The sequence below is a fragment of the Onychomys torridus genome, chromosome 1 (assembly GCF_903995425.1).
Source record: "Onychomys torridus chromosome 1, mOncTor1.1, whole genome shotgun sequence".
Taxonomy (NCBI): domain Eukaryota; kingdom Metazoa; phylum Chordata; class Mammalia; order Rodentia; family Cricetidae; genus Onychomys; species Onychomys torridus.
The window spans coordinates 6,099,479-6,120,809 of NC_050443.1; the positions used below are offsets into that span (position 1 = coordinate 6,099,479).

The 21,331-nt window shown below is 38.9% G+C and overlaps 1 protein-coding gene across 1 annotated transcript; it reads left to right on the top strand.

Annotated features, from left to right (window-relative positions):
• The first annotated feature begins 16,821 nt into the window (after positions 1–16,821).
• LOC118572474 (vomeronasal type-1 receptor 3-like) lies at positions 16,822–17,772 on the top strand. Its single transcript, XM_036172134.1, has one exon. It carries the CDS (start codon positions 16,852–16,854, stop codon positions 17,770–17,772), a length of 921 nt encoding a protein of 306 aa, XP_036028027.1. The 5' UTR covers positions 16,822–16,851.
• Positions 17,773–21,331: the final 3,559 nt, after the last annotated feature.

Here is a 21,331-nt window from a genome sequence, read left to right on the forward strand (position 1 = left end):
ACTGTTAACCTTCCTCAAAGAAGCTAGCAGGGCTTCCACCTCAGTGTTTCATCTGCACACGAAGAATGATGTCGCTTCTAAATACCACTTAGACAGTGAAGATGGTTCATTTATCTTGAAGGATTGTTCTTTCAACCTATTGTTCTATCTCTATCCAGCTTTCCTTAGAGGGTAAAGAAGATGAGTAGTTGGTCAGTTTGTTCACTGTTTTCCAAATGCCTAAATATTGGCTGATACCTTATTTTCCATTAGCAAATAAATGTTGATGCTTCTGAGTTTCTCCTGTGTGTTATGTTTTGTGTGTGAGTGTGTGTCCTATGTTGGTGCCTCATTGTAGGGCTTTTGGTCCTTACTCTCCACCATATTTGAAAAAGAGTCTCTTTTTCAAAAGCTTGAACCACAGGTTAAGTGGCCCAAATCTCATAGAGATTCTTTTGTCTTAATTCTCCAAACTTCTTAGCAAGATGATACAGATGTCTCTACTACTGGATCTTGCTATGGGGTATCTTTCTGTATGCTGTGACCACATGTTTCTCTGATTGGTTGATAAATAAAACTGCATTGGCCTATGGCAAGGCAGCTTAGAGGCAGGTGGAAAATGCAAGCAGATATACAGAAAGAAGAAAGAGGAGAGAGACACCATCTGCTGCCATTGAAGAAGTGGCAAGATGCCAGCAGACTGGTAATGCCATAGCTACATGGCAACTTACAGATTAATAGAAATGAGTTATGTTATAAGAGCTAGCTAGCAAGAAACCTGCCATAGGCCATACAATTGTTAATTAATATTAAACCTCTGAATGATTATTTTATAAGCGGCTGAGGGGCTGCGGGGCTGGGCTGGACTGATGGAATGTGTGAATATAGGGCCGTGAGGGACCTGAGAAACTTATGGCTACAGGATATGCCCTTCAAAAAATTTGTTTTATGTGTTTGTGCCTGAATGTAAATATGTATACCACATGTGTGAAGGAGCCCTCATAAATGGGGTGCAGGCACCAGAGTCCCTGGATCTGGACCTACAATTGTGTGCTGGTATGTAGGTGCTTGAAACTGAACCTTGGTCATCTGTATAAGTAATAAAGGCTCTTAGCCTCTGAGCCATCTGTCCAACCATTGGATCTGAGTTTTAAACTTGGAACATTGGATTTCTGTATTAAGTACCTTTATCCACTGAAATCTCTTCCCATACACTGAATATTTATTAAAATTCAGGAATGTATATTTAGGTTATAGAAGAGGACAGTGCATGCATTTTGGAAGAAACAAAGATCAGAAGCTGAAAGTGTTCCATAGATGTTTCCCCTTACCCAGTTCACTATTTGGGAATTGATTTTCTCCCTTTCCCTTTAAGGATCTTTCTGATAGAATTGAGATCTCATATTAGGGGGCAAAGGCTATTACATGCTGAGCCATTTCTGTGGCCCCTTTAAGATTTTTGAAATATACTCCAGATACTAACAAGTAAATAGGTAGAAATGGCTAGGGATGGAAGATGTGAGATGCAATGTTATCTACAGGGAGATACTAAAAGGGTTAAAGTTTTCCCATAAGTGATTCCACAGTGACAGTGAGAAGGGAAGGAGCCTATACTGAAGAAGAACGTTGAAGACAAGGAATACTAGGAAGATGGAGTTAATGTGCTTAGACTGGTTGTCTTGTATTCACTATCAATTCACTTCTACAGTATAGTGGTACTAAACAGCTAAGGAGGAGGGTGTCCATGTAGAAATCCTTAAATGATGGCATAGGAATATCCTGATATCTGCCTTGTGACTCCCCCACAACTTGAAAACTACAAGTTATGGTATCTGTGCTCTGTGCAGTTCTTGTTGCCAGGAGAAGTTGCATATTCTAGACTATCACCACGTTTTGCTGTTTTTCACAATGATATAAATGCATCTCAGCAAACAGGAAGGATCTTTTTTTTTTTCCTTTTGGAAACTGTTTGCATTATTTGGCTTTTCTTTCACAACATGAATGATTTACCTGCATGTATATATGTAGTTGTAAATTTGTGGTTTGGATTTACTCACTAAACCACCATTAGCAACACAGTCTTGAATGTCCATATCTTCTCCAAAACAGGCTAGGGCATTGCTTTCATTAAACATGGGTGTCAACCATGCTTGTTCCTGGAATAAACTGAGCCCTCCAAGGACTCATGGAAAAATATTTCTCCACACTCTTCCTAATTGCTTTTGTGAATTTGTTTTTGTAACTTGTTCTTATTTTTACTCCAAGTTAATATCCAGGAAAAGTGATTTGAAAGTAATTCTCAATCCTTCAAGTAGATGGTGTTAAGGACACAAACTTGCTATGAAAATAACAACTGGTCTTTTGGAAAGAAACCAGAAAATAATAAATTTATTAGGTAGCTATGAAGAGTCTGATCACAATGTGGAGTTCCACGAATGTTTCCTAGTGAGATCTGAGCTTGCTTTACCCAGTAGAGCTGCATTAGAGGGTGGTTTGACCATGTGCATGGTTACCAGATGATTGGAAATGGAATGCACATGGCTGTGCTAAGAAGTCTTTTGCTCCACCCCTTGGCATTCCTATAAATAGCCCTTTAGAAGGGGCCAATAGATAAGGATTCAGGCCCTCCCAAGACTATCCTGTGTTTCTGTTTCTCTCCCCTCTATCCTTCTATCTATATTTATCACTCAATCCTCAAGTGTGTCCTGGGGTAAAATGTGGGAGCTGGTCTCCCAGCTTATCTCCCACAAATGGAGCCAGGAACAAGGGACCCAGGAACTTGGCAAAAGGAAAGGGGTCATTGCAAGTGTAAGGCATGCTGATAAGGGATTGAAAATTAAGGGTGACAGTATTTTATTTTCGGGAATTTGAAAGTTAAGCTGTGGAATGCTGACATTGGAAAGTGAGGCGGCAGTGTAGATTTCTTTCTATCTTAAGTTTCTTTTTCTCTCCTCATTCCCATCTATAAAAATTAAGGGGAAAAAATGTAAGGTATAGTGTGTAAAAACTTAGAATAAGGTAGAGTAGGAATATAGCATAAAGAAAAATTTAGGATAAGATAAGGAACAAGACAGAGAAACTATGTCCTTGATTTTCCAACTATGGGGCTATGCACACAAAATCCTGGGGAAGAATCAGAAAACTCCATAGAAAATGAGAAAATATGGGCAGAAAAATATTCTTTTGTGAGCTTTTGGCCTGGAGACATCTGAGAATCAAGCCCTGAGAAGCAGGGAGGAATTCCCCCCAAATTGGATGCAGATGAAACAAGATTCTCTACTCCTCACTCAACTTTGCCCCAGTTGCTTGCCAGCAGGGAAAACTCCTGTGGCCAGGATCCCCCACTGAGGCCCCCCAGTAGACCCTATAACTACAAGACCCACTCCTCCCCCAACATCCATCTGCCTGCAACCCCAGTAACTTCCTGAGTCAAGGAATCTGCCAGTTCTCATCGGACCAATATGTGAGTGACTCTTCTCCCAACCACAGAGTCTTGCCTCTGGGACCCAGGCCCTGGGACACAGCCAGTCCCCTGGGAACCTCCACCCAAATCTGCCCTAGCTGCTGGCCAGCAGGGAAAACTTCCCACACCATAACCCCCACTGTGGACCCTGCAACCTGTAAGACCCATGTCCTACCCCAATACCCAACTCATCCCTGCCCCAGATGCTGGCCAGCAGGGAAAACTTGCAGCCAAACTCCCAACATAAATCCCCAATTGGACCTTGCAATCTGCAAGACCCATACCATATCCCAACACCCATCTGCCTATGACCCTAATAACTTCCTGAGACAAGGAGTCTGCCAGGTCTCATTGGACCAAGAGGTGAGTGACTCTTCTCCCACCCAGAGAGCCCTGCCTCTAGGACCCAGGCTCTGAGACACAGCCAGTACTCAGGAACCCCCACTCAATTCTGCCCTGTAGATGTAACTCTAAACAGTTTTACTAAATAAGAAACACAGAGCCAAATTCAGAGTTAAAAGCCCCAGAGGTCAGAGAGCAGTAGCTAAGAGCTGAGACCAAGACCACTTTCTTACCACCCCTTGCCTCTGCTGTCCTTTCCCCTCAGAAAGAGACCTACTTCCTATGTGTCTGTCTTTTTATTGACTTTCTGTTCTGCCTTCTTATTGGTTGTAAAACCAGCCACATGACCTCCTCGTCACTGCCTGCCCATAGAGACCTGGACAGACCTCCAGGTCTCTATGGTTGGTATTGAGATTAAAGGCATGTGTCTCCAAGATGGCTATGTCGTTGAACACAGACTCTGCCTGCCATGTGATCAGATTAAGGGCATGTGCTACCACTGCCAGACTTCTGCTATGGCTTGCGATTAGCTCTGACCTCCAGGTAACTTTATTTATTAGCATACAAATAAAATCACATTTCAGCACAAATAAAATATCACCATATTTCCCCCTTTTATTTTAATAAAAAGAAAAAAGTTATAACTAATATAAGAAAAAAACTATATACAAAAAGTACAATAACTCTATATAATATATACAAGCAATAAATATCTAAATAATGTCTAGTCCATTTGCATTTAACAAACTCAGAGAAGATAATTCCATTTTCTATACTACTTTGGTAAGTCCAAAATGTACCTGATTCACTTTCTATCCTAACTTAAATTACTAACAGAACTATTTTATAATGTCTTTCAAATTTATACACTTATACCCCTTTAGTGGGTTTCTTTTCTAAAATTCTTAACAAGGAAAACTATACTATCTAAATTTTAACTATAACTATCTAATCTTCAACTCCCTCAGAGACCCAAGAAGGAAATAATATTACCTAAAAAATAAATAAATAAATAATAGGAAGTGCATACAAGCGGCTTCCAAAAAAAAAAAAAAAAAAAAAAATGTGAGTTGACAGAAACCACCAGCTGCCTGGACAGTCACTTGAGGTTTCTCTGCAGTGTTGGGGCATTATCTTCAGCCTATAGGCTTAGCGTATCTGACAGATTCATTTGTGAAGTAGGATGTACCCAAGGCCAACAGTTTGACCTCATATTTGGCGAGAGAAGTCCATGTACCAGAAACACCTGAATTCCACTAGTGTTATATCATGATTCAGGATTTTAAATTTTGGAAATTGTTGATTTTTTTTTTTAATTCAGCTGTGCATTCTTCTTGGCTGTGTGTGTGTGTGGCTTCATCTTGGCATCCTATTCTTCTCCTCATCCCTCTATTAAATGCCAGTCTTCCATTGAGAAGTTAGACTCTGTCAGCTTAGTTACTCTTTCAAGAATAACTGTTTCAGCTGCTGTTCCACTGCACATCAGAAGTCATCCGTCCACTGCCAGTTCAGCAAGAGCCAAGGGGTTTTTGCTTCTGACAACAAGTGCATGCAGACAGGCTTAAACAGTGTCAGATGATTAGAGAGGTGCACCTAATTAAAGAAATGCACCTGCCAAATGGTAACACAAGCATCGTAATGCAAATTTAGGAGGAAAATCTCCAATGATAAAAGCAAAAGCATTATACAGACCATGTGAATGAAACTTCGAGAGTAATGGCCATTGGCTATAGCTGAGTTTTTTCCTGGACCCGAAAGGCTGTATGGGAAACATATTCCATAAAGTAACAGCATGATGCTATAGAGAAAGACAACCTGGGAAAAGCTTCCTGGCTGTCTCAGTTTGGTGAGGTGTGTGGAACAAAGAAAAGTGAGCTGTAATAATACCATAGCTACTGGTGTTTTTCCAGAAAAGCTGGAATGAAATGGAACCTGGAGCCACACCACTTCTGTTTCAAGTCAGGCTCCTTTAAGAATAGCTAGCTGCACAGAAAGTTTTTCCTTACAGCTTTACAACAGCCCAATATGGTAATTCCATTCTTCTCCTGAGACAGGACCTCTCCGGAATGATTGTCACTGTAGAAGAAAGTTTCAGCAACGTTTGTTTAAATTGTGGCATTACAGCTCAGGGGAGCTATAATGAGTCTGAGTAAAGGTACAACCCCTAGCTAGAAATCATCTGCCACTGAGCGCATTTCTGATAGTTCCAGAATGGTTGAGAGAGCCTGTTTGGAAAGGTGATTTTGGGGGAATGGCATTGTCCTGAGTGTTACATCCACTAGCAGCAAGTGTTACAGCCCCCTAGCAATGGTATTCACTGAATTCCAGTATCTAGAGAGGCTGGAGCCACTGATAAATTAGGCTCTAACTTCAAACTGTCAGGAAAACTTCTAGAATGATATTAAAGCTGACCATGAACTCCAAGCTTTCAGAAATAAAGCAGTGCTGGTTTCACTTATAGTTTTTACTATGGTAACTCATGATTTGCTTACTTTCTGTCTTGTTGAAGAAAATAAGTTAGTTCTGTTAAGAGATTTTTTTTCTAGATGTTTGCTATAGAGTTTGCTTTTGAATATGATAGTTTTGTTAAGAGATCTTTTCTCGATATATGTTAAAATAGTTCTAATAGAGTTTCTTTTTGAATTAAGCATGTAAAAGTATAAATATTGAATGTAAGATGTATAAATATTGAATGGAAAAGTGTAAATATTGAATGTAAAAAGTGTAAATGTCAAATGTAAGTAAGTTTGTAAAAAGTGTATGGTGCAGTTCATACTAGACTTATTTTTATTACTCCATCACTATCTGTCTAGTTAGGACAAGTTAGATAACATTAGTTTTTAAAGGATAAACCAAATCAATCACATTAGAAGTATCTTGAAGTTTTTATTACTCTTTTACTTTGAAATATATTTGAATACTTTTTGTGATAGCGTAAAATATAATTTTATGATCTCAGAGTCCCCTAGAAAACTTAGGTGAAGGTGTCATGGTTATGGAAACTTTTCTGTCTTCTTCCTAGAAGTTTTCACTCCTGTTTTTGTAGAAAAGGGCAGGCCTCCCACAAAGGGATACCCTTCCACAATTGAGTCAGTTTGTAAAAGTGTTTTTATAATTAGCGTAGGTTTCTATTTACTTGAGTGGATACTTTGAAGTGTTTTGAAATGACTGTTTACTCCTGGGAATCAAAATAATCTCTTGAAAATTTATTGAACATATGTTAGGAGGAGTTTATCTAGAAAAAAGGCTTGATGCTTCTAAGACTGCTGTAATCACCTTAGTCCCATTCCAATAAGGATGTTTGATCTTTATTGTCCTCTATTTCTTTACTGGGAGGTGTGGCAGCTATGGAGATCGCTGTGGATGTTTGCAAGCTCATAGTAGGGACCTAGGTCAGAGCCAAGTTATCTCTGTACCCCCTCTTGCCAGAGGCTGGTAGCCAAAGAAGACAAGCACAGTCTGAGGGGCCTGGCGGGGCTTTTTTATATAAAGAAGGTGTTTTATATAAAGAATGTGTGTGGTTACCAGCTGATTGGGAAGAGTCTGCACATGGCTGTGCTGAGGGGTCGTCTTTTGCTCCACCCCATGGCTTTCCTATAAATAGCCCTTTAGAAGAGACAGACGGGGCCAATAGATAAGGATCCAGGCCCTCCCAAAGCTATCCTGTGTTTCTATCTGTTTCTCTCCCCTCTACCCTTCTATCTACATCTCTTATCCTTCACTCCTGGGGTAAAATGTGAAATCCAGTCTCCCAGCTGGTCTCCCACACCACAATCACACAGAATAGAATGAGCTGTTCAGCACATGACACAAAATGATGTTTCAGTCTGCACCAGTTGAGGATTTTTCCTTTCATGTCAAGACACTGGAAACAACAGAGTGAAGAAATAGATGGGGTAGGGCACATTTGTTCTCTTTCTAGTTTTTGAAGTGAGACCCTAGAAAGACATTCGTGTATAACAGACACAACTTCCTCCTATATGGAGGCTGCTTCCTGATATAAGGAGGCAGTTCATTGCATATGGAGGCTGCTTCCTGCTAGATGGAAAGCCCTCATTCTCTATATACTTTGCAAATATGATTTCTTACATAGCCAGACTTTCCCATTTTTAGTAAACATTGTTAAGGCTATAATATCTGTTTCTTTTTTTCCCCATCCCTCATGTTAATTAAAAGACCTTGGACTTCAAATACTAAGTAGAGACATTCTCAATTCTTTTCTTTTTCTTTTTCTTTTTGGTTTTTGTTTGTTTGTTTGTTTCTGTTTTTGTTTTTGGTCTTTCTCTGTGCAGCTTTGTGCCTTTCCTGGAACTCACTTGGTAGCCCAGGCTGGCCTCGAACTCACAGAGATCCACCTGGCTCTGCCTCTGGAGTGCTGGGATTAAAGGCATGCACCACCACTGCCCGGCTGACATTCTCAGTTCCTAAAATAGTTTAACTAATTCAATAATTACAATGTTACCTAAAGGAAATTTTGAAGTGTATAAAGAAAGCTTTATATGTCCATAAGTAAGAAATGCATGTATGGATATCTTCATTTTTAATTCTGCAGAATAATTCATGTGAATTTTTCTTAAAGGAGGAATTTCTTCAGTAATTAGCATGGCCCAGTTTATAGGCACACTCATCTTCCTTCTCCCTAAGCAAATAGCACAGGAAAAACAAATTCGTGATTAAAGCACCTCACATGCATCAGAATCCTGAATGTAATTGCTGACTAAACCCAGAAGAAAGCTGTCTTTTGACTATGTAGTTATTTTTTTAATATTTTCTCCTATGTGTATGAATATTTTTTTCCTGTATACATGTATTGCATCACATATGAGCCTAGTGTCTGTGAAAGTCATAGGCTCACCTAGGATGGCTGTTATCCCCTAAGTGGGTGCTAGGAATTCAACTGGATTCTCTGCAAAATCAACAAGCACCTTTGATTCCTGAGAAACCTCTCTATTCCCCAGGTAGCTATTTTTAGGAAAATATACTTTTTTATGGACAAAGCTAATTAAGAAAAATTTTCAATTTCATCATGTTTTAGGAATATATATATATAATATAATATATATATATATTTATATAATTTATAATATATTATATATATTATAATATATAATATATATATATAATTTAGGGGTTGGGGAGGGCAGGAGAGGGAGACCAATAAAAGTGATGTCTTGACAGAAGGAACCATTAAGAGGTAAGGGAGAAACCTAGTGCTATGGAAATTCCCAGGAATCCACAAGGATGATGGCAGCTAAGACTCCTAGGAGCTGTGCAGAGGGTGACTGAACTGGCCTTCCCCTGCAATCAGATTAGTGACTACCATAATTGTCATCGTAGAACCTACATCCAGTAACTGATGGAATCAGATGCAGTGATACACAGCCAAGCACTTGCCTGAGCTCCTGGGGATCAGTTGAAGAAAGGGAGAACAGATTATATGAGCAAGGGGGGTCAGGATCATGATGGGGAAACCCACAGAGACAGCTGACCTGAGCTAGTGTGAGCTCACAGACTCTGGACTGACAGCTGGGGAAGCTGCAGGGGACTGAACTAGACCCTCTGAATATGGGTGACAGTTGTGTGGCGTGATCTGTTTGTGGGGCCTCTGGCAGTGGGACCAGGCCTTATCCCACAGGCATGAACTGGCTTTTTGGAGCCCATTCCCTATGGTGGGATACCTTGCTCAACTTTGCTGCAGAGGGGAAGGGCTAGGCCCTGCCTCGTCTTGGTATGCCAGACATTGTTGACTACCCAAGGGAGACCTTACCCCTTCTAAGGAGCAGATGGAGTGTGGGGTTGGGGGGGGCGATAGGAGGAGGCAGGAGAAAGGGAAAGAGAGGGAACTGGAGTTGGAATGTAAAATTAAAAAAAAATTCAATAATAAATAAATAAATAAATAATATAGAAAGAAAACAATTGAAAATTCTGTCACCATCAAAAGTCAACAATGTAAAATAATAACTCCTGCTATGGCTACTGGAAGTATTCCAAGTGTAGTAATTATAATTTAATTCTTATGCCATTATATTGAAAGAGGCAAATTTCAATATATAGTGATACTTAATGAAAGGTGTTCTTTTAAATGCATATCTAAGTACATTGAATTTACTTAAAGCAAAGCTCACAGCAGCCTGCTCCATGATAGCTCACACTAAAAGGATCTACCCAACAACTCTCAACATAAATTGTTTTATTTACATACAATGGAGTTTTTACAGCATGAAAGTCAACAAAAAAACGCCACACATGGACAAGTTATTTGGCAACTGTGACCTGAAGAATGTGATACACATAAATCTATGACTTCTGTCTTCTTCCATACACCTTAATACTTGAACATTTAGAATGAAAATGTAGAAAAGACTGATAGAAGATATCACTGAGGAAAAGGTTTTATTGTAGATATTGGAGAGAGAACAGTCAGAGCATCTGGAAGAGTCCAGATCAGGAAGAGAAAGTAGTACACTAGACATGTCCAGTAGACTGAACCAGGCAATACGATGAGAGAACGAGGGAGTGTGAGAAGAAAAGAGAGAAGAGAGAGTATAGAGGAAACCAAGAGATGAACCAAGAGACCAAGAGTGTATGGTCAAATTTTCTGGGTTTTATATGAAAGAGAAGCTGGGGGAAGGGAAGGGAAGCTCAGGGGCAAGAGAAGTTTAGGTTAGTGGGCCAGGGTGAGACATTCTGAGAGGAGCCAGGACTCTGTAAGAGGTATCTGCAATGCCGTGTGATTATGGCGGCCAGCATTCACTTTGATATGTTGTTTGGCACCCCAGTGAGCCATTTCTCCTAAGTTTCTTTGGGACATACAGTTTTGAGATGTTCAAACTGTCTAGCACACTAGATGATAGAGAAAGGCCCTCCAGGGGCAAGGCCATGCCACTTGCTTATACTTTAAGCATCAAAGTTCCTTCTACATGACTCTCTGCTATATCCTTTCTACTCCAAGGAATGACATAAAAGTTCACATCCAGATTCTTAATTGCTTCCTTGGAGATGCTCATGTAGTTTGCATCTTTTCTTTCTGACAGGAACTCAGGACCAAAATGTTGAATAATTACTTCAGACCCTTGTGGAGATGCTGTCATGTGTCTAGAGTTGAGTTGAAAATTACCAGCCTGCTGAGAAAGAACACCAAGAGATCGTGAACATTTAAATGAGGGAGTGTGTCATCACAGTTATCACAGTCTCACTTCTCATGGAGATGCACACCATCATGCTACCATCCAGCACTGAGGTGAGTGACCAGAACTAAAGACATTAGACAACAATCCTTGGAGAAGCCAAGCTCATCTTCTTGAATGCACCTCACTTTCTTCACTAGTGCCCCTCCTTATCTCAGGTGTACTTAATATCTACATTAGGAATTATTTCAACATCTCCGCTGGAAGGAAGGAAGATGGGAGGGGAGGAAGGAAGGAAGGAAGGAAGGAAGGAAGGAAGGAAGGAAGGAAGGAAGGAAGGAAGGAAGGAAGGGTGGCAAACAGATATATCAATAGATACAAACAAAGTTGATTAAACGAATATATAAAGTAGAGGAAAGGGACTCTGGTACTGCTTTTGGAAGTGGGAACTTGAATGGGCTTTTGGGTGAAATGGGAGCTATTTCTAAATCAGGGAAAAGTAGACAGTCTCTCATTCTCCCTAGCTGTATAAACCTTGTTCCTCCCATAAGCCAATACCAAGCCTCTCGTATCACTGATATCTCCTCCTTACATGCTTTTATCTTTACTTAGTCAGCTCCTGTCTCTGTCTCTGCCTCCATCTCCATCTCCATCTCCCTCACTCTTTCTCTACCTCTTTTTGCATGTCTCTTCCTAGTTTTTAGTTTTTTATTTTGTTTGTATTTTTTGAAATAGGGTTTCTCTTTGTAGACTTGAATGTCCTGGAACTATCTCTATAGACCAGGATGGTCTAAAATTCGCAGAGACCTGCCTGCCTCTGCTTCCCAAGTGATGATATTAAAGGGATGCATTCATACCTTTCTGTGTGTTTCTTTCTAGTTTTTGTTTTTAAAAGGGAGATTTATTTGGATTTTTCATTTTTTTATTACTGATGACACTAGGGATCACACCCAACGCCTTACAAAGCATACACAAACCATGAGCTATATTCTCAACTTACATCCTAAATATCTTCAAGGACTTTTATTCTTTTCATTCCTCTTACTCAACAATTTATATACTTCTGGAAAATACTACATTCTATTATTGTGTTTGAATAGTTGGAATATAGGAATGGATTATTTAGAATATTGATACTAGTAATTAAATTTGTTTTATCAATGATAGTTATTATGGGGTGGTTTTCTACTGGGAAAACTGAATTTATGGAAGTTTGAAGATTAAGACTTAAAAATTGAATGAATTACAAGTAAAGAGTAAAAGCATAACAGGAATATGTTTTATTTCTTGGTACTTCAGCTATTTTGAAATGTGACATGTTTTTCTGATTCTATTTCTATGTTTCACTGAATATACCCCAAACTTGGTTGTCATATGGTTTCAGTTCAGTTGTTATCTCCAAGAACATGCAGATACAATGCTCTTGTCATGTGAGTAGTTAGGCCTGTCTAATTCTGGGGAATACACACAGGTATGTTTGTTTTTTTTCTATTCCTGTTGTCTTGTCACTCTCTAGAGTTTCAGAGGCTGTCATATAATCTACCTGATGTCAGGGATTGCTGGGAATAAATGAAACCAAAACCAAGACATCGGTAACAAAAGTCTACTATGTTATACTCTTATCTATTATGCTTCTAATTTTTCCTTACATACAAAAATACAAACTCATCATTGTGACCCTAAATTCTGTATCACTAACATACAAGCCAAGTGGTTAGTTGACTGTCATCACTGTTAACTCTGTACCATACAACATTGAAAAAAAAATCTCACTTATTAATCATAATTGTTATTATTATTTTTAATTAGAAACAAATACAAATACAAAGATTTCTCATGTTAGCCATTGTAAGTGTACAGTGCAGTCATGTGAAAAATGATCCTATCATTCTGCAGCTGATCTCCAGAATCTTTTTATCACAAACCCAAAACACTGTGCCCATGAAATTTTAAATTTAATTTTCATGACTCAGTTATTGTTGAGGATGGCACGGATCCTTAGACAGCATACATATTTGGAAGTTAGAAGATATATTTGGGGTGCTGGTATTTTCCTTCCAACAGGTGATTGGACTCTCTTCATTGGGCTTGGCAGAAAGCACATTTAACTGCTACACAGTCTTCCCAGGTCTCATCATTTTAGTTTCTTTGTATTTGTAGTGGATCACTGTAGTTTCAACAGCTAGAAGGAATCGTGCAGTAGTATATATAACTGGTCATAGCACTTAACAGAGGCTCTTTGGTAGTTATCCTTGTAACATCTGTCAACTTTCATGTTATGAAATAAATGTTATAACATTTTATGGATACACCATGTTGTCTTTGTGCATTGTTTCTTGATGGACATGTGGAATGATTGCATCTTTCAGTTATTTTGAATGATTCTGCTAGTGAAGTGACTAATGAGGTATCTTCTCAAAACCCTGATTTTAATTCTTTTTTTTTTCTCATACTAAGAAGTGGAATTGGAAGAGGAAATAGTAATTCTGGTTTCATATGAAATAGCAGTTTATATGCATATAGAATGTACACTATGGGAGCTTCTTTCATGAATGTATTTATAATAGCAACAGAATTAATAAAGCATAAGAAATGTCTTAGAAAATGCATTGCTTATATGAGGGAATTGATTACAATTTAAAATATATTCTATAAAGCACATTGATGGCATGCTCTTTGAGGAACACTGCAGGGACATAAATATAGACTTTTCTCCTCAAATGATTCCATGCACAAAATGACAGCACAGCCACTTCACCACAATGATCTAAGGATTACAAATATCATTACCAGACAAATTGACATACGGATCTGAATTTCATATAAAAAGAGGACTGTAGCTCAGTGGTGGAGTACTTGTCATTTATTCAGGAGATGCTGGGTTTGATACCTAGTCCTTCAAATATTATAAAATTTTTATAGAAGAGAAATAAGACAAGATTGACCATGGCGATTTTAAGTATTGAGTTGTAACATTGCATTGACTATAACAACTGGCATAATTAAATAGCAAACTTTACTATGAAACCATAATCTTTTTTTATTTGATTTGATTGTAGAAAAATGTTAATTGGCTTACATAGTACCTGATTTCTTTGTGGCATTTTCAAACAAATTTATTTTGGATTCTCCTCTTCTACTTTTCTCCTCCACTCCCCCGATACCCTCTCACCCCTCTACAAATTTATTATAATCTTTTTCACTTTAACAGCACATTCATCCTACCTCCTCTCCTCTTGGTTCCCCAACACCTCCTTTTTTTCTCATTTTTTGATTTCTGTTCTCCTTTTATAGCCCATAACCACTTTATCTCAACACTGGAATATATAAGGACATTGTGATAAATGTCTCTGTTTGAGAAAGAACATGGTGATATTTTTCTCCTAAGTCTATGTCACCTGGCTAATTTTGCAAATCTATGTGGTTCCTGCAAATTTCATGATTTCTTTTTCCTTTACAGTTGAACAAAATTCCACTGTGTGTTAATACCACAGTTTTATTATCTGCAGATGAACATCTAGGATGGACATCATTTCCTCACTATTGTGAGTACTGCAGCAGCTTACATGGATGTGCAAGCATCTCTCTGGTTGGACATAGAGTCCTTTGGGTATATGCCCAGAAATTACATAGCTGTGTTATGTTATAGTCCTATTTTTATTTTATTGAAAAATCTTTGTATTTATCTCTATAATGAACATAGTACTTTACCCTCCTACAAATATAGAGTGAAGACTCCTTTTTCACATCATTATCAACATTTGTTGTTGTCTATTCTCTTATTGTTAATCATTGCAAGGAGTGCAACAGAGTCTCAAAGTATTTGTAATTTGCATTTCCCTAATAGCTAAATTTGTTGAACACTTTTAAAAAGCATTGCTTCCTTTGTGTGATTTTTCATTAAAGAAATGCTTGTCCATTTCATTAGCCATTTTGTTTACTGGAAGATTTGTGAAGGGGCTATTTAATACTTATTTTCCTTAATACATTCTTGGTTTTAAGCTACTGAGTGAAATACAGAAGCTTATGATTTTCTCCTATTCTGTAGTTTGTGTCTTCACTTGGCTGGTAGTATCCTTTAATGTGAAGAAATTATTCATGCAATTCTGTGCATTAATTCTTAGTGCATTTCCCATGCTATTAGTCTTGTTGCCTCTACCTCCATCTTGTATTACTAACATTTTCCTCTGAGAGTTTTAGTATTTCAGCTTTAGAATATTTTAACATTGATTTTTGTGCAAGGTGAGGGGATTTAGACATAAACCTATTCTTTTCAGGTAGATATCAATTTTACAGAAAGTTTTCCAAGGGTCAGAAGGTCTGACCACTAAGTCACACCAAACATCGGAAAAGAAATGATTGCAACTTTGCAAATTCTTCCTGAGAACTGCTAAGATTCATCAGGGCCATGGTAGGTAAAGCTGGTCTCCTCCTTTATCCTTCTTACTCAACCTTGGTCATTCCCTGTGTGACTTTGTATCCTCTCCTATTCTCAGATCCTCCAATAGCATTTTCCATTGTGAATAACAAGAGTTGATGGCTCAACACGTCTGAGATGCAGTAACACTCCAATTGGAACTTTGTAGTTATTTTTTTTCAATTTTGTTGAAGAAATATTTCTAATTTGTACAACATCTACATTTTATTTTCCTATAGAGTCTTCACTAGGATTCATTTCTTCCATGTGTTCAGTACCTTTCACTCCTGCTTTTGTGTAGGTTAATTTCTTTAATTAATACCTATTTATATGGTATGTGATGATCTCTCACTGAAACTTTGAATTGCATCCCTTTCATTGTATTCCCTTAATTACTGGTAATGTTGAGCCTCGTTTTCGACATATTTTGGACATTTCTGAATTGATTTAAAAATTTTAGCCAAGTCTGGAATCCATCTCTCATTTGTTTTATATTTTAGGTTTTACTAATTTAGTTTTAAGTATTCTTTTTAGCATAGAATGAGGAATCTTTGCATAAGAGTGCTTCCTGCTGCTAATTTGAATCTATGTTCTGTTCCTCACTCCTACCAGTGACTTACAGTTGTCTACAAATCCAGCTGTAGGAGATGCCAGGCCTCTGGCCTCTGCTGGCCCTCACACTCATGCCCAGGCTCCCAGATACACACTCAATTAAAAACAAGATAAATCTTAAAAGTATTTATTTTAGGTTTTGGGGGGATAATGACTTTTCTTTCTTTTAATGACTTTTCATTTTATTTCTCTTAATGACTTTTGAAATCTGTTGCATATGAACTTCATAAATAATGGCACGTTCTTAAAATTCTTTCTTTGAAAACTGACTGCAAATCATTGTGTTTAATCAAAAGCAAAGAATGCATTGATCTTTTTATTCATTCATCCATCAATTGATTCATTCATTCATCCATCCATTCATTCATTCATTGTTTTTTTATGTGTTTCTCTTTGTGAAGTCCTCACTGTCTTGGAACTGCCTCTGTAGACCAGATTAGATGTAAATTCATAGTTCTGTCTGCCTCTGCTCTGTATCTTGAGTCCTGAAATAAAAGATGCCACTACCATGTCAAGGGAAAACATTAACCTTTAGTAAACATATAGAATATTTTACATTGAAAGAGCAGCAATTATCTGCTTCTATAAAAAAAATAATTTTAAGCCTGGTGGTGGTGCACATACCTTTAATCCCAGCACTTGGGAGGCAGAGACAGGTGGATCTCTCTCAATTTGAGGCTAGCCTGGCCTACAGAGCAAGATCCAGGAAAAGTTCCAAAGCTACACAGAGAAACCCTCTCTTGAAAAAAACAACAAAAGCAAAATCTTTAAAACATCCTTTCCAATGATAGAGCTGTACAAATACAATAAAGTGATGAATATTTTATTAAGCTAATTCCACAAAATAATGCACTCATAATATTTCTCCAGGGTCTTTGACAGGAATAAATTTATTTGCCTTTTTAATAGAAATGAAAATGGCCTCTGACAACTTGGCAATGGGAATTTTCCTCTTCTTTCAGATTACAGTGGGAATGCTTGGCAATTCCTCAATACTGTTTTATTATGTCATTTTGATATTCACTGGAAAGCGTTTAATGCCCAAAGACCTGATCATAAAACACTTGACTTTTGCCAACTGCTTGTCTGTCATCACAAAAGGCATTCCACAGACAATGGCACATTTTGGATTTAAGGATTTTCTGGATGACATTGGATGTAAATTGATAATGTATGTTTATCGAGTAATGAGGGGAATGTCCCTATATGCCATGTGCCTATTGAGTAGCTTCCAAGCAATCACAATCAGTCCCAGCAACTCTAGGTGGATTAAGTTTAAACACAGAGCCACCAAGTACATTGGTCCCTCATGCTCACTCAGTTGGCTTGTGCACATGTTCTTAAACATCTTGACTCCAACAAGAGTGTCAGGCCCCATTTACAAGAAAAATGTGACTAACTGGGTGAGTTATGGGTACTGCTCATGGTTTGCTTCCAGCAACATGACAACCACACTGTACATGTTCTTACTGTGTTTCTCTGATGCCCTGTGTCTGGGTCTTATGGCCTGCTCAAGTGTCTCCATGGTGAGTCTTCTCTACAGACATAAAAGACAAGTCAAGCATATTCACAGTGCTCAATACTTTCTGAATGTCTCACCTGAGACCAGAGCCACCCAAACTATCCTCATCCTGGTGTGCACATTTATTGTCTCTCACTCAGTGTCTTCTATTCGGCTTGCCTTTAGGACCTCCTCCAAAGGTCCAATGCTATGGGGAGTAAGTGTATTTCTATTTCTAGAAACATGCTTTCCCATAGTTTGCCCCTTTGTTCTCATAAGTAATATCAAATCTATTTCTAGCCTATTTTTACCCTGCTGTGGTAAGAGATAGCTCTCTTTAAGTTTTGATAGGAATTCTGGTTGTTGATGTTTTCTTATATATTGGCATATTCTTTTATCTGTCGTATAATGCTAAGACTATATTTAAAACATATCATTATGGGTTGCTGACTCATAACTGACTCATGTTTCACATGGTATAATCACTAGATATTTTATTACAGCACTTTTGCTGAAATTTTCTATCTAATAATGAATATTCACTTCAAATATGTAGAATCATCATGTCATACAAATGTGACAAAAGGCAAAGTAATGGTGAACTTGAGAAAATATGTTCAGGATACCAAACCTTATCTGGAGAATCAAGAAAAGATTTCCAGGCCTTGTGAATTGTTTTCATTTTATATGTATGGGTATTTTTCCTGCATGTATGTCTGTGCACTATAGGCATCCTACAGAGGTCAGAAGAGGCTGTTCAACCTCTAAGGACTGGAGTTGTATGTGGTTTCTTAGCACTATTGAGGACTGGAAATAAAGCCTAGATGTTCTGATGAGCAGTCAGTGCTCTTAACCACCAAGACCTGTTTGATCAGATGTTTTATCAAGTTTTATGGTTTTTTTAATTTTTATTTTGTGTAGGTGTGTGTGCCTCACTGTGTATAAGTACACCACACACAGCCTGCTGCCCACAGAGGCAAGAAGATCATATTGGATGCTCTGCAACTGGAGTTACAGGCGATTGTGAGCCGCTCAGTGTGGCAGGTGGGAACTGAACTCAGTTCTTCTGGAAGTTCACTACCTGCTTTACCCACTGAGCCAGGTGTCCAGTGTCAAGCCATTTTTTTTTTTTTGCCTCTCATACATAGGCACTACAATTCTTCAAGTGTCGTCACTGATCTGGAAACACTGTAGGAAACACTGAGTTCTGGGTTCCCTGCCATGTCTATAGCCAGACCTAGGTATGCTGGAGGTCTTACCTTGGTGTATCCATGCATCTTGGCCCCTGGGGGCAGTCAGCTGACTGGTTGTCTTTCTAGGTGGCACTTTTAACAAGGCTGTTGATGGCCTGGCAGGGTATTCGCTAGCCTGTGGACTTTTTCCTCACTTAAAACAGGGACCCAACAGCTTTCAGGAGTCAGCAAGTGCCAGCACTTGGCAATTTTGTTTTTAGACTTTCATCTCTTCCCTGGCAAACCTTAAATGCTACATATGACTCTTTTGCCTGTGGGGTCAGGAGCCTTAAGTTTTAGCTGGGGCAGTCTGGGGAACAAGAGACAGATTTTACTCCATGTCCTGATTTTTTCCTGATGATTAATGGCTTAAGGACAACTTTTCGAAGATCTGCCAGGAGGCACACTATAAACTGATCCTTTTGGAAGACTTGTCTGAGGCTATAAGCTTATTTTTTGGCTTAGGAGCCATCCTGACTACTGTAAACTTATTTGTATGGATCTTAGCCGCTACCAGATTTGTCTGTGTCTCCAAAGGCAGTTTGAGAATGAGTGGGTGGAGTTAAGGTGAGTTAGGGCTAGAGTTAGTAGAAGCCACCCAAGCCTGCCCATTTGAGCCCACCCACTTCTGGCAGAAGTCAGACAGAAAAGGTTGCATGTGGCAGATACAGAAATGGGGAGGGAGAAGGGTTTAGAGCTTTAGCAGAAAGCTTGGGGATAAAGTAACTCTTTAATTTGCCTGTTTGCTTGCAGAAGTTCCCGCAACACTGTTATGGGGCCAGGTTTACTGTTACCCACCCCTATCCGCCAATGTAGGTGGTAAATGTATCCACCCCTTTGTTCCATGGCTATAGTTGAGAGAAAAATAAAAAATCAAAATAACAAATCAGGATCAGACTCCAATCTCGGGCATCCCCAAAGAGTGGAGAGAGATCTAAGAATCAGCTCAAGTTCGCCATCCTCTTCATCAAGGAATGGGAAGGGCTGCAGTTGTACTGCAGTTGGTCCACTGTTGGACCCTAGACAACATTGACTCCCTCATCAGGAGCAAAAATGTGCCAGCCATTGCCAGCACAGCCCAAGGACAACCCCCTAGGGTGTCCATCACAAAGAATATAGCTCAGACTACAGCCGTGAGAATGGCAGACTCACTGTGAAGAATAATGGCGGTATCAGTAGTGGTAGCTTTCTTTCTTTCTTTCTTTCTTTCTTTCTTTCTTTCTTTCTTTCTTTCTTTCTTTCTTTCTTTCTTTCTAATTCCCAACCTTCTATGTGGCTGCCCCTGGTATCCTCCTTTCTTTCTCCTTTTCTCACTCCTTGTTTTTCTATTCTATTGATCCTAGATTTCTCCTCCTATTTATCCCCCTGCTTGGGGCAGCCATGCCAATTCTTTTTTATGTTTAGATACTGGCTGTTCAGCTCTTTATTAGACCCATCTGTGTTTTAGACAGTAAAATAACACAGCTTTACAGAGTTAAACACAGGTAACATAAAAGGATGCAACACATCTTTGCATCATTAAACAAATATTCCACAGCAAAGACAGATGTAACACATTTCAAACTAATATTCCACAACAGAAGCCCTTTTTTCTCAGAACATGTCCTCAAACAAGTCAAAAACCTTTTGAAACAACAGAAATCAGCAACAACTCCAGCATAAGAGAATGCAAGGACACCCTTACTGATCCCTCAAGATACAAGGACAGCAGGGAATCAGCATAGGGAGAACATCTGGTCAAGGTTGGCAAGCAGGCAACAGTTACCCAAATTGGGGGGCCAGGGCCCTACAGGTCCCCACTTTTTACTAAAAAATGAGCTTCTGACTTAGGTTGTATGGAATGTCAGCAGGTCACTTTGCCCTTCATGGAGACACCTGCCCAGGCCACACAGGCACTCTGCCTTAGGTTGGTGATTGCCCCCAAGCATTACTCTTCTCTGAATACTCATTATCATACAGGCTCAACCACTTGAGCTGTAGAGTTAAATGCTGCCAAAAGATCTCAAAGTAGTGCTGGGCTTGCAATCTGTGTGACACAGAAAAAATTAACAGAAGTCCTAACCCACCCACAGCCAGTAGTCTGAAGGCAATTGAGCTATTCCCTTCCTTAATGAGCCTTACTGCAAATTGGAGTCCTTGTAAGGTGGTATCCCAAAAGCAAGTGGAACTTGAGTTTATAAATTTTATAACTTTCAAAGCCAATCAAAATGTATATAACTGTTCAATTAAATTTATCATGCCCAATACAATGAAAGATTAATTAACTGTAGTAGCTACTTTTGCTGCCAGGGTCTCCACTGTGCTAGCTGTAGTAAGCAATTAAAAGATAGTAATCTCAGAAACAGTAACAACAGTGGCCACCACTGCTATAACAGCAACAAGGCATCAGCGATGTCAAATTCTCTTCTGGAGCATGTGAGTCATCATCTGTATCTTACTGCCATGGTCCACTGGCATGGACTCAGCTCCAGGAACACGAACCACCAACGCCTATTTTTCTCAATCCCAGCACGACTTAAGCTGGCAGCTCTGCAAAAGAACAACTAAGAGCCATAAAGGAAAAAAACAGACAGCAAAAAAGAAGCAGAACTAATGGTCTCATAATGGCTACATTCAGGCTCACAAATTTTAAGGTATCTTCAAAAAGGTTAGAGGAAT

Coding starts and splice junctions, on each gene's coding strand:
- LOC118572474 (XM_036172134.1), top strand. CDS start 16,852: ATGAAAATGGCCTCTGACAACTTGGCAATGGGAATTTTCCTCTTCTTT.